This window comes from Nematostella vectensis, chromosome 1 (assembly GCF_932526225.1).
Source record: "Nematostella vectensis chromosome 1, jaNemVect1.1, whole genome shotgun sequence".
NCBI classification, from domain to species: domain Eukaryota; kingdom Metazoa; phylum Cnidaria; class Anthozoa; order Actiniaria; family Edwardsiidae; genus Nematostella; species Nematostella vectensis.
Window position 1 is genome coordinate 19,678,079 of NC_064034.1, and position 12,830 is coordinate 19,690,908.

The 12,830-nt window shown below is 40.9% G+C and overlaps 1 protein-coding gene across 1 annotated transcript in view; it reads left to right on the forward strand.

Annotated features, from left to right (window-relative positions):
- LOC5507652 (vesicle-fusing ATPase) overlaps positions 1 to 12,830 on the forward strand; it is a 17,948-nt gene continuing 5,118 nt past the window's right edge. Inside the window, exons 1-27 of the mRNA XM_032376414.2 lie at positions 1 to 204; positions 2,345 to 2,484; positions 2,709 to 2,784; positions 2,852 to 2,939; positions 3,074 to 3,131; positions 3,284 to 3,333; positions 3,689 to 3,742; positions 3,812 to 3,846; positions 4,215 to 4,287; positions 4,709 to 4,778; positions 4,855 to 4,896; positions 5,323 to 5,400; positions 5,718 to 5,760; positions 6,182 to 6,218; positions 6,294 to 6,371; positions 6,442 to 6,492; positions 6,726 to 6,765; positions 7,009 to 7,083; positions 7,578 to 7,765; positions 8,016 to 8,111; positions 8,178 to 8,223; positions 8,568 to 8,678; positions 9,148 to 9,281; positions 9,408 to 9,474; positions 9,713 to 9,792; positions 10,110 to 10,244; positions 10,501 to 10,562. Coding sequence (XP_032232305.1) covers positions 107 to 204; positions 2,345 to 2,484; positions 2,709 to 2,784; positions 2,852 to 2,939; positions 3,074 to 3,131; positions 3,284 to 3,333; positions 3,689 to 3,742; positions 3,812 to 3,846; positions 4,215 to 4,287; positions 4,709 to 4,778; positions 4,855 to 4,896; positions 5,323 to 5,400; positions 5,718 to 5,760; positions 6,182 to 6,218; positions 6,294 to 6,371; positions 6,442 to 6,492; positions 6,726 to 6,765; positions 7,009 to 7,083; positions 7,578 to 7,765; positions 8,016 to 8,111; positions 8,178 to 8,223; positions 8,568 to 8,678; positions 9,148 to 9,281; positions 9,408 to 9,474; positions 9,713 to 9,792; positions 10,110 to 10,244; positions 10,501 to 10,562 — 2,105 coding nt within the window. The 5' untranslated portion in view covers positions 1 to 106. The remainder of the gene's footprint in view (positions 205 to 2,344; positions 2,485 to 2,708; positions 2,785 to 2,851; positions 2,940 to 3,073; positions 3,132 to 3,283; positions 3,334 to 3,688; positions 3,743 to 3,811; positions 3,847 to 4,214; positions 4,288 to 4,708; positions 4,779 to 4,854; positions 4,897 to 5,322; positions 5,401 to 5,717; positions 5,761 to 6,181; positions 6,219 to 6,293; positions 6,372 to 6,441; positions 6,493 to 6,725; positions 6,766 to 7,008; positions 7,084 to 7,577; positions 7,766 to 8,015; positions 8,112 to 8,177; positions 8,224 to 8,567; positions 8,679 to 9,147; positions 9,282 to 9,407; positions 9,475 to 9,712; positions 9,793 to 10,109; positions 10,245 to 10,500; positions 10,563 to 12,830) is intronic.

Sequence of the window (12,830 nt, forward strand, 5' to 3'; positions counted from 1 at the left end):
GCGGTTACTCATTTGACCAAAATGGCGACTTTCTTAGAACTAGCTAAATGGTAAAAGAGAAGGGGTTTACTTGGAATTTTAGGAAGACCGCTCCCTCTCCGCAAACATGGTGCAACTAAAAGTCGCCAAATGTCCTTCGGATAAACTCTCTCTCTCAAATTGCCTCATCGTCAATGAAAACGACTTGAATGCTGAGAAAGTGAAGTAAGCTAGACGCAAAATATTTTTGGAGCAACTGCAAAATACCCGTCCACAAAGAGTTAACAATGAGACTTAACACCTCGATTTCTATAGAATGAGGCAGTAAATGCAGGGAAAATGCAAATAAGTGGACGGGTATTCTGCAGTTTAGCCATATTTTTTTGATAAGTGACTACATTTAATATAAATACTTAACTTACGTAGATTTTAAACACCTACAGAAAAGCCCTAAAGATATTTTTACGATGGACATCCCTTAGTAGCATGTAATTCTATTGTACTTCATAATACGATGAAATTTACGATTTAACACATTGACCCCTCAACCGGCCTGTACCGGCTTTGGGAAGTACCCACAACCCAAAAAATTCATAAATGCAAAATAAACACAACAAGATGAAGATACTCAGGCATCAGTCTAAGGGATAAATGGTCTTGCAGATATGCATCCAACCAAGGTGTTGGCATCTACTCTTTAGCCAAATAATAGCACAGGTTCTTTGACAAATCTCAAATCGAACAAGGAGAGAAAAGCAGAATCACCCCTCTCAATAAAACGCTCAAAATACCACACAAGGGAGAGAGATCAGCAAACACAGCTCAAGACACAAATAGATACCTTTATTCTGATCCTCCAGGTACATTTCCATGGCCTCAAAACACAATGTCCACTCCTTGAAGGATTGTACAACCACGAAGATGTCTTTACGTATTGCAAAGCATTCTGGGAGATCCAGGGGGAAATTCACGAGGGGAGGGCCAGTCAACACCTCTCCCCAAAGTCAGATAGTTTTTTATAAGTCTTTTCACCCCGAAGCCAAACGAATCAATTCCAGGTCATACAGACCCAGAATAGCAGTGTAAACAATTTTGGAATCAATTTGGTTTCAGAAAAGACAGCATTTAGGAGAGCTGTGGTGATTCATTAGAAAATTTTTTTCTAATCCAGGCAAAGCCAAACAAGAAAAAATCATCATGAATCCACCTTTGCTCGCAAATATCCATAAGCAAAGCACTCAATTATGACCCAAAAGACTTCATGATGTCCTGAGACACTCTCCTACTATGCTCATAGCTGTATTTTTCATGAAAAATACAAGCAACCATCAACTTGTGCTGGCTTCAGCACAACGACGAGGGATTAAAAGTGGGGACCGCAAAGCACTGTTGGAAAGCTTGGATACCGCTGACTAGGTGCAGCTGTGTTTGACTTTGACGGGCTGTATAAAACTCAGAATAGGGGGGGAGGTATCTGTTTTCAGTCTGTTTTTTGTAAATTCAGCTCAAAAAAAGCCAGGAGTCAATGGGTTAAGTACGATATGCGTTTTGTTGGTGTTCTTAATTTCATCCTAAGACTCGTAAGATCAAATTACACAGACTCTTTAGGACTCCTACTTATCCATACAGGGTTGTAATCAGATAGTAACTCATCAAATCGCATCCTGTTTCCAGGATTTTCTGATGGCGGGTGCACAATTTTAGTCGTCATATGGAGGAAGGATGATATTTGATGATCATTCAATAAGAAATTATCCGCTTTTTGTTAGCCAAGGAACAGTGGGCTTGCACCTTGAGTACCCCCCCCCCCCCACCTAGGTACACATCTGGGTTTAATGAAAAAAAACAGTTGATGAAGTTTGCACTTAGTGTACTAACTCCCATTTAAGGATCCAGGTCAGAAGGTGAAATTATGGAGTACGTCTTTGCCTTTCCCCCCATGATATTGGAAATTTTCTACACCCTTCATGGTAATAATAAAACTATGCTACACACATGCCCAGCTGAAGTTGTGGGTGCAGTCATAGGTATCATATGGAAACAAGATAGTATTTAACGATCCTTCAATAAGAATTAACCCGCTTTTTGGCAACTAAGTGGGAAGGGGTGCACATGCAACTTGTACACACCTCTAGGTACTCTCCTTCGCAGTATGAGGATTAGGGGTCAAATGATGATATTGGTTTGTAAGACTTTAAAGCAAACTTTATGAGAGCTTGATTTCAACATCTCTCAACCCCATTTAAAATACAGGAGAACCAAAATCAAACTGAGTATCTAAATGCTTTCTTGCAATTCTGGCTAGAGCATTAATAATGTGCAACAGCCACTTAAGAAGTTTTAATCATTCAAATCTTCTCTACAGGCATGTTGAAGTGCGGACTGGTGGACCGAAAGGGTTCATCTTCACCACCATGGTGTCTGATGACATCCCGCAAGGGTCGGCAGGATTCAGTCTGATCCAGAGAAAGTGGACTAGTGTATCACTCAATTCTTATATTGATGGTATGGTAGATGCTAATGATCCTGTAGTTAAACTTCCAAATACCCCACCACATAATTTTGTTCCATTGTCTAAATGCTTTGTTCTTTGTTCTATAAATAAGGTTGTGAAGTTCTTTTTTAGAACAATCATTGCAGGTATACTAAAATTGTGCCGATCCTGATTGGTAGAATGGGGGAAGTGGGGTACCTAGCTCACATGGGAGTTAACAAAATACTTTTTGTAGTGATCCCCTACAGGTTTGATGAAAGTGCATATCTCTCAAGCATAACTATAGAGGCAGACTTTCTGCAAAAATCAAGGTAATAAACTCCTTCCTTTGATAGTTGTTTTCTTGAAAGGTGATACTAGAATTGTCTGGGTTCACAGGCCAACTCAGGATGCCTATGATACTGACAAGATGGCTGCATACTTCACTGATATCTTCTTTGATCATGCGTTCTCTCTCGGACAGCAGGTAATATAAATTATCTTTGTCTTCTTAAAAGAGCTAAACCAGTCTACCATTGTGCTTCTATCTGGGAAGCACAAGCTAGACACACAAAATACAACTATGTTTGATGTTTTAAGAGTGAACATGTTTTTTCATAGGTTCCCTTTGGCTTTCATGACAAGAAGTTACTTCTCTTGGTGATCAAGAGTATGGAAGGTAAGAAAAAAAATACTTAAAATATATATCAATCTAACTATCAACCCACTATTTTATTCGACTTTGATCACTGCCTTACAAGGATGATTTATATAGTTAAACTAGTATTATTATTCATCTCACAAAGTGATTCATTTTTACCTTTGCTTCAGTTATCGATGTTGGTTTACTACGGGCAGCATCTGAATCATCAAGCACTAATGTAAGTAAGAGTTGAGTGTGTAGACATGAGTCATCCAACAGTCAATTAATGTCATCTGATGAAAGTTAGATTATATTCTAAGCCAGAGACCTGGCAAGAAAACCTTGTGGTTATTTTGGGGCCTGGGTATCTCCAATACCATGTAATTTTCTTCCAAAACAAAACAAAAACATGCTACATACAAACTAAAAAGATACATATTGTGAAATTATTTGAAAAAAAAATTAATGAAGGAAATTTATTAATAAAAATTTATGTTATTTTATTATTATTATATAATGTTGTAGGTGTTAGTCATCTAACTGTCAATTAATGCCATCTGTCACTTGTTGGTAAAGACTTTTGTATTGTACAGGTTTCGGTTGGTGTCTTGACAAGAAATACCCAAGTAGTGTTTGAAAGAGCTGAGGTTAGTGTCACTCCCATTTTAACAATCAAACCCTTTTTAATGCTTAATAGAAATTGTCTTATGTTGCAGGGTTCGACCCTTACCTTGACTGGTGGTTCTAAGGGGTACGTCATACCTGATTTGTATTTAGTATGGAATGTATTATAATACAGTAGTCAAACTATCCAAGTCAAAATTATTTGATTACATGTATGTTTTACACCTCTGTAAAAACGGAGTAGTTTCACTGATGTAAAACCTTTTGGCCTAGCCCTTTCAAGCAGTCATTAGCCTTCCAACAATGAAGGGCTAATGCTTGAAAACTAAGCTAAGCTACTTCAACCTGTTGATTTTTTTTCCTGATTCCACACCTACACATTTCACGCCTATTTTCCTGATTGCATGCCCACGCAGACCACCTACTTATTCTGTCACTTGCCTATAGTTTTTCTAGTTATACTATTTGAATATTTATCTTTTGGTGTTATTACAGCAAAGCCATTCATCAGTCCATCATCAGCCGCGACTGGGACTTCACTAAGCTGGGAATAGGAGGCCTGGATAAGGTAGCAGCGGGATAGCGAGAGGGCTCAAAAGGCCTTTTCAATGCATTGTCTCCTGTGTTTTAGATAATGTCTCATACATTTACCATATTTTTGGCTGCTAGGAGGGGGAAGGGGGCTAGGACACCCCCCTGGCTACGCCCCTGGGTAGATACATACCTCTTATTGGCCCAATAAGTGGAAAATACAGGAACATGTGGATGCAGGTGTCATATGTTTCTATCCAATGAGGACAATAAGTTATTCAATACACAGCGTCTTGAGAGCGTTTTTCAAAGTGTTGTCGCAAAGTGTTGGATTGTTTCTGAGTAGGACATACAGCCTGTCTATCAGCTAATGAGAGCACGTTTAGCATACTGTAGCTGCATAATAAAGAACGTTATTACACTTTTAAGCACATTAAAACCTACTTATTGATGTCCAGGAATTCTCTAATATTGTGAGGAGAGCCTTTGCAACAAGACTTTTCCCTGCTGATGTGGTAGACAAAATGGGTAAGTTTGATTGGTATTGGGCTTCATCATGAATTAAACATGCCATAGTATAAACTCCTTTAACTGTGCATTGCAGGGTTGAAGCATGTGAAAGGTATTCTACTGTTCGGACCACCAGGTGAGTCGGCTAACATTACAGCATGTTTTAGACAGCACAATTTAGGTTTATGTGACCTGTCCATGTATGTCTTAGCTGTGAATTTCACCCAGAACTTTCATCATCAAGCGACAGGAGCAAAAAATGGCAAAATTAAAATTGTAAGGTTGTGTTACTGTAGCTTACATTTTGTTTATATTTTGCCTAAAGGTTCCTTGCATAGTATAAACAAAATAAGCTTGAGTATTTTTTGGTAGATGAGATTTGGTAGATCCGTTCCTGAGATATGATTCAGCAAAGTTGTTGTTTATCTAAGACATCAGCAAAGATTTATTCAAAATTATAATACAAAGATTAGCAGCATATTGTCTAAAACTTTCTAAATCTTGTATAAGTATTAGAGGGTACCTGATGGCTGAAATGACCCACTATCTTTTTTGTTTACAGGAACTGGAAAAACTTTGATGGCCCGGCAGATTGGAACCATGTTAAACACCAGAGAACCAAAGATTATTAGTGGTCCAGGTAATAATAGTCTTCATTCATGATAACGACTAGCTCTTGTAGTGCTAATTGGGATGAAACGCTGAAGCAGGAAAGGTAAGATATCCGGAGGGGCTCCAGAAATTTTTAACTACCAAAGGGGAGGCTCTAAAAATAAAGAACCCTGTTACAGGGGGCCTACTTAAAGCATTGGGGTTTTTAAGGGTGGGGCCCCCAAAAAGTGGTGAAAATGAGTAGAATTGTCATAAGTTTTAAATGTTTGGAGTACAGCCTCAGACAAGCACTCCAATCCTATAAGGTTGTACCCATTGACTTTTTGCTCTACTTTATTTCTACAGAGGTTCTTAACAAATTTGTTGGAGAATCAGAGGCCAATATCCGGTTAGTAGTAACTGAAATTAACTGTTGCTATTGTTGCTGTTACTCACTTAATTAACAGTTAATATGATGCTGATAAAAACTGTTTACAAAACAATCAGCTTTACTGCAAGTGATATGTTTATTATTAAATCTTGGTGAGTGATGAAAACACAAAGAAAATACTGTTAAAGTGTTCCCATCCCATTACTACAAACCCTATTAATTATAGAAATTTTTTCTCAATGGGCACCTCATCATTACTAAAGAATTGTGATTCCTGATTAGTCCAAAATACAAGAAAATCCTGAATCATTTTTTCTCATATAACACATTTTCTATGTAACAGACACCCAAAACATATCTGTAATAGCTAGACTTATTTTGTTATTGACTGGTATTTGCAGTTTTAGTATACTTTACCTATATTTGCATTCATTATCAGAAAGCTGTTTGCAGAGGCAGAGGAGGAGCAGAAACGAGTAAGGACATTATGGTACTTATCAATCGTCAGATTTTGTTCTAATCAGAGTGTGATCATGCCTTCCATCTTGTAGTTTGGAGACAACAGTGCCCTCCACCTGATCATCTTTGATGAGTTTGATGCTGTGTGCAAGTCCCGTTACAGCTATAATGTAAGTCATCTCACTGAAAACACCTAAGTTATGTTTTGTCTCTTGTTTGACACTTGTTTGTGTTGTTTAGACTGGAGGAACTGGAGTACAAGACTCTGTAGTCAACCAGCTTCTGGCCAAGGTAAATCCTAGATGGCGCAGTTAGTATGAACAATTAAAGACCATTCCATTGGTGGGTGTATGGGAGGATGCTCTAGCGGTGGGCTGATTGGGCCACGCCCTTCCTATTTTAAGATAATTATGCATTAACATAGGAGGAAGTAGAAAGAAATATATGAACGAACAATGAATCTGCCCCTGTTAAAAGTTTGAAAAAATGGAACCTCAAAAGTGATGTGCATTTTTTTTTTACAGATTGATGGTGTGGAGCAGTTGAATAATGTTCTGCTGATTGGTAAGACTGTAATAGGAATTGCACTGACGTTCGAGGCTTAAAACCTACCATGTACCACCTTGTACAACCTTGTACTGATTTATTTTCCTGAAACCTATAATTGTACTTACATATATCCCAACTTCACCTCACATAACGTTATTACCTGTGTTTTGTCTGCAGGTATCTGTACTAGGTAGTTGTACTGATAGATATCACAACATCATCTTACATATAACATCATTACTTGTGTTTTATCTGCAGGTATGACCAACAGACGGGATCTTATTGATGATGCATTACTAAGACCTGGGCGTCTGGAGGTGCAGGTGGAAATAGGTGTGTTGGAAACGTTTGTGATATTTTTTATACAATTTGTACTCAGAACTTTTTATATTATGAAGGTTGCTATTTTAGTCTAGCATCAAAACGTGGTATGTCCTTTTTTTGATGACCTCAACTTTTAATAGGTTGTGTACAGCTATATATATATTGGTATGCCCATGTTAGGATAAGATATAGTATTTCAGGTTACATTTACTTATCACAGCCCACACCGACAGCATTTAAAACATGTGGTGTACAGGTAAACTACTTTGTATTTTGAAGCCCATAGGATGGAATTGGGTTACAGGGGGGGAGGTCCATTTTTAACGCCATCCATTAAATGTCCAATCATGTGCTGTAGTCAATAAGTATTTTACTTTGCTACAAAGGATATTCCCAATGCTTTTATAATACTCATCTGAAAACATCAACAAAACATGCAGCACGTGCATATGCACTATCCAATTTTACTGGCCTGATTTTATATCCCCTTATCCGTGCTGCAGGACTACCAGATGAGGAGGGCAGAGTTCAAATCCTCAAGATTCACACGGCCAAGATGCGTGAGAACAAGGTGCTTGCAGATGATGTTGACCTGGCTGAGCTGGCCACACAAACCAAGAACTTCACTGGTGCTGAGATAGAGGGTCTAGTCAGAGCGGCACAGTCAACAGCAATGAACCGCTTTATCAAGGTAGGGTGAGCATGAATTGTTTTATCAGGGGGGGGGGGGGCATGAATTGCTTTATTAAGGTAAGAGGGCAACCAGGAATTGTTTTTTTCTTTTTATCAGGGCTTTTAGCTTTTTGAGATTTGATGGGGCTTATTAGGAAAGGTGGGAGGGGGAAAAATGGATTGCTTCAGCTTTTTGAGGGGCTTATTAGGAAGGACGAGAACGATTTTTATTTTACAGTTTTTATTTTAAGTAAACGTTTAATTTCCAGCTTACAAATAACTTCGAAATCGACCCAGATGCTGCTCAGAAAATCCTTGTCCACCGAGAAGACTTTGTTCAGGCCTTGGAGTGTGACATCAAACCGGTACATTTACAAACGACTCGCTTTCTATCTCTTGTTTTCTCCTAACATGCTCATGTCTATTTTTAGGCATTTGGGCCGAGCGATGACAATCTGGATCTCTATGTCGCCAATGGTAAATTATAATCCCTTTGTATGTCTTCATTAGAATGGATTTTAAGGCTACCTATTTACCCGGCATATAAATGTGCTCTACCCTGAACTTTCGAGTAGAACATATCTGTCCACCTTGGCATTCCAGCCATCTGTATTTGTGGTATAACTAGAAAGACAACAGACAAGCTGTAGAAAAACTAGATCGTCTGCGTGATCTGTAGACAATCGCAGTAGGCTTAGTACATACTTTTTCGACTATGTGTTGATTTATAGCTTCTCTGTATTTTGATCGTAGTTATTTAGCAGTCACCCTTAGAGCATTGCGAGAGCCTGCATGCCTGACCATGATCCCTTGCATTCTAGGAATCTTCCGCTGGGGTAATCACGTACAGCGCATACTCGACGATGGAAGACTGCTGCTCCAGCAGACGCGCGTGCAGGACATCACGTCACCTATCACAGTTCTCCTTGAGGGTGAGTCACCTTGACCTTGATAGAAACTGGGAAAAACAGAAGCACTTGTGTGTAATGTGGTATTTAATCCATGACCTTGTGTTCTTGTCACATGTGGTTTGTAACATACTTTGAATATATATACAGTTATTTCAGAAAACTTTATCAGTGCAAACAGCAAATGGAGATTTTCAAATGGTAGTTCTAGGACCGAAAGTTATCATATCTCATTATACAACAATCATACAATAATCCATTTAAGGCCTTCAGTGTCTGGCTTTGCAGGAGATTATTTATAACTGTTATGTTTGGGAAGTCCGCAAAAGCACCTTACGGTCTTGGGACGGCCATCCGCCATTTGCCATTTGCACTGACAATGTTTTTTCTAATTCGGTGTATGTAGTGTCGTGCATTGTGCTTTTACCCTAACCTTGTTTAGGACAAACGCCCCTAAAAACCCCACCACCTGAAGATCCTGTGTTTTCTACAGGTCCCGTTGGTGCGGGTAAGACAGCCCTTGCGATACAGATGGCGCTCAACTCAGACTTCCCCTTTATCAAGCTCTGCACTCCAGAGAACATGATCGGATTCGTGGACAGCGCAAAATGCCAGTCAATCAAAAAGGTACTATTCTCAAGGTATACCTACGAATAGAAGTACTTGAACCAAACTTGTATTAGCTTATGCATCCTCAAGCTACCCCTTCAAAAGGACGCGAGCCAAAACTTGTGACAACTGTTGCCCTTTCAGATATTTGACGATGCAGACAAGTCTGACCTCAGCTGTATTATCGTGGACGACATCGAGCGGCTGCTAGGTATATGCCGTGTGGCGTGACATGAGATGACGTGTGTGACATTGTTTGCCGTGAAGTGAATTGTAGCTAAACGTGACATGGAAGTCATGACAAAGCTATATAATATGAGGCCGTATATTTATTTTATTTTTTTTTTAGTTTTGCCTTTAAGGCAGGGTTTCCACAACAGCACTGAGCCAATAACATTGGCCCCTCAAGTAAAAAATAAAATAAACATGACAATTCCCTGTTTCTTTAGACTACGTGGCGATCGGTCCCCGCTTCTCGAACACTGTCCTTCAGGCCTTACTGGTCCTACTCAAGAAGAAATTGAGAAAGGTAGGGTTTTCCCAAAGTAGAAAGGGTTTCCCGAGAGCAGATATGTTTTTTTCCAGAGTAGGAAGATTTTCAGAGAGTAGGTAAGGTTTTCCGAGAGCAGATAGGGTTTTCCGAGGGTAGGTAGAATTTTCAGAGAGTAGGTAGAATTTTCCGAGAGTAGGTAAGGTTTTCCGAGAGCAGATAGGGTTTTCCAAGAGTAGGTAGGGTTTTCCTACAGTACAGTGTCAAGAGTGTGTATTGCAGGTGTTTCAACTCGTGCCCCCAAAATGCGATGCGTTACGTATCAAGTACACTCAACGGCTGTTTATTGTGTCTAGGGTCGCAAGCTCATCATAATTGGTACCACAAGCTGCCGTGACATTCTTGAACCAATGGGAATGATTGAGGCTTTCAACACGGTCATCCACGTGCCGAACCTCTCCACTAAGGACCACTTGATGAATGCACTCAAGGTCAGTCTTACCTTCACCCAAAGCCCTCCCTCATAGGAACTGATAGTTTGAAGTCTTACCTACACCCACACCTTTACCCTCAACCCAACTCTATCCTTTCCACAAAGGGCCTGATAGATAGAAGTGTTACCTACATCTATAGCCCAACTTAGTTTAAAGCCGTATTCTCACTCTATCAGTGAGTTCCTTGTGAATGCCTTCAACTTCCTGTTAGTCTTATTTTTATCTACCCGTTTATTTTCATCCCTCTCTTTAGGAAGCTCAGTTGTTTGACTCTGAAGAGCTGAATGAAATCGAAAGAGAAGTTGGTCAGAGAAGGTGAGTCGTGTCCCTATTACCAAGTGCAGTGTGTTACCCCATTACCGCGTGCAGTCATAACTTACCCCATTACCGAGTGCAGCCATTAGTTACCCCATTACCGCGTGCAGTCATTAGTTACCCCATTACCGCGTGCAGTCATTAGTTACCCCATTACCGTATGCAGTCATTAGTTACCCCATTACCACGTGCAGACATGAGTTGCCCCATTACCACGTACAGTCATTAGTTACCCCATTACCGCATGCAGTCATTAGTTACCCCATTACCGCATGCAGTCATTAGTTACCCCATTACCGCGTGCAGACATGAGTTGCCCCATTACCGCGTGCAGTCATTAGTTACCCCATTACCGCATGCAGTCATTAGTTACCCCATTACCGCGTGCAGTCATTAGTTACCCCATTACCGCGTGCAGTCATTAGTTACCCCATTACCGCGTGCAGTCATAACTTACCCCATTACCTCGTGCAGTCATTAGTTACCCCATTACCACGTGCAGTCATTAGTTACCCCATTACCACGTGCAGATATTAGTTGCCCCATTACCGTATGCAGTCATTAGTTACCCCATTACCACGTGCAGTCATTAGTTACCCCATTACCGCGTGCAGTCATTAGTTACCCCATTACCGCGTGCAGACATTAGTTACCCCATTACCGCGTGCAGTCATTAGTTACCCTATTACCTGGTGCAGTCATTAGTTACCCCATTACCGTATGCAGTCATTAGTTACCCCATTACCACGTGCAGACATGAGTTGCCCCATTACCGCATGCAGTCATTAGTTACCCCATTACCGCGTGCAGACATGAGTTGCCCCATTACCGCGTGCAGTCATTAGTTACCCCATTACCGCATGCAGTCATTAGTTACCCCATTACCGCGTGCAGTCATTAGTTACCCCATTACCGCGTGCAGTCATTAGTTACCCCATTACCGCGTGCAGTCATAACTTACCCCATTACCTCGTGCAGTCATTAGTTACCCCATTACCACGTGCAGTCATTAGTTACCCCATTACCACGTGCAGACATTAGTTGCCCCATTACCGTATGCAGTCATTAGTTACCCCATTACCGCGTGCAGTCATTAGTTACCCCATTACCGTATGCAGTCATTAGTTACCCCATTACCACGTGCAGTCATTAGTTACCCTATTACCTCGTGCAGTCATTAGTTACCCCATTACCGCGTGCAGTCATTAGTTACCCCATTACCGCGTGCAGTCATTAGTTACCCCATTACCGCGTGCAGACATTAGTTACCCCATTACCGCGTGCAGTCATTAGTTACCCCATTACCACGTGCAGACATTAGTTGCCCCATTACCACGTGCAGTCATTAGTTACCCCATTACCACATGCAGTCATTAGTTACCCCATTACCGCGTGCAGTCATTAGTTACCCCATTACCGCGTGCAGTCATTAGTTACCCCATTACCACGTGCAGTCATTAGTTACCCCATTACCACGTGCAGACATTAGTTACCCCATTACCGTATGCAGTCATTAGTTGCCTCATTACCACGTGCAGTCATTAGTTACCCCATTACCACGTGCAGACATTAGTTACCCCATTACCGTATGCAGTCATTAGTTGCCTCATTACCACGTGCAGTCATTAGTTACCCCATTACCGCGTGCAGTCATTAGTTACCCCATTACCACATGCAGTCATTAGTTACCCCATTACCACGTGCAGACATTAGTTGCCCCATTACCACGTGCAGTCATTAGTTACCCCATTACCGCGTGCAGTCATTAGTTACCCCATTACCACGTGCAGTCATTAGTTACCCCATTACCACGTGCAGTCATTAGTTACCCCATTACCACGTACAGTCATTAGTTGCCCCATTATCGTATGCAGTCATTAGTTGCCTCATTACCACGTGCAGTCATTAGTTACCCTATTACCACGTGCAGTCATTAGTTACCCCATTACCGCGTGCAGTCATTAGTTACCCCATTACCGCGTGCAGTCATTAGTTACCCCATTACCGCGTGCAGTCATTAGTTGCCCCATTACCACGTGCAGTCATTAGTTACCCCATTACCGTATGCAGTCATTAGTTACCCCATTACCGCGTGCAGTCATTAGTTACCCCATTACCACGTACAGTCATTAGTTGCCCCATTACCGCGTGCAGTCATTAGTTACCCCATTACCACGTGCAGTCATTAGTTACCCTATTACCACGTGCAGTCATTAGTTACCCCATTACCGCGTGCAGTCATTAGTTGCCCCATTACCGCGTGCAGTC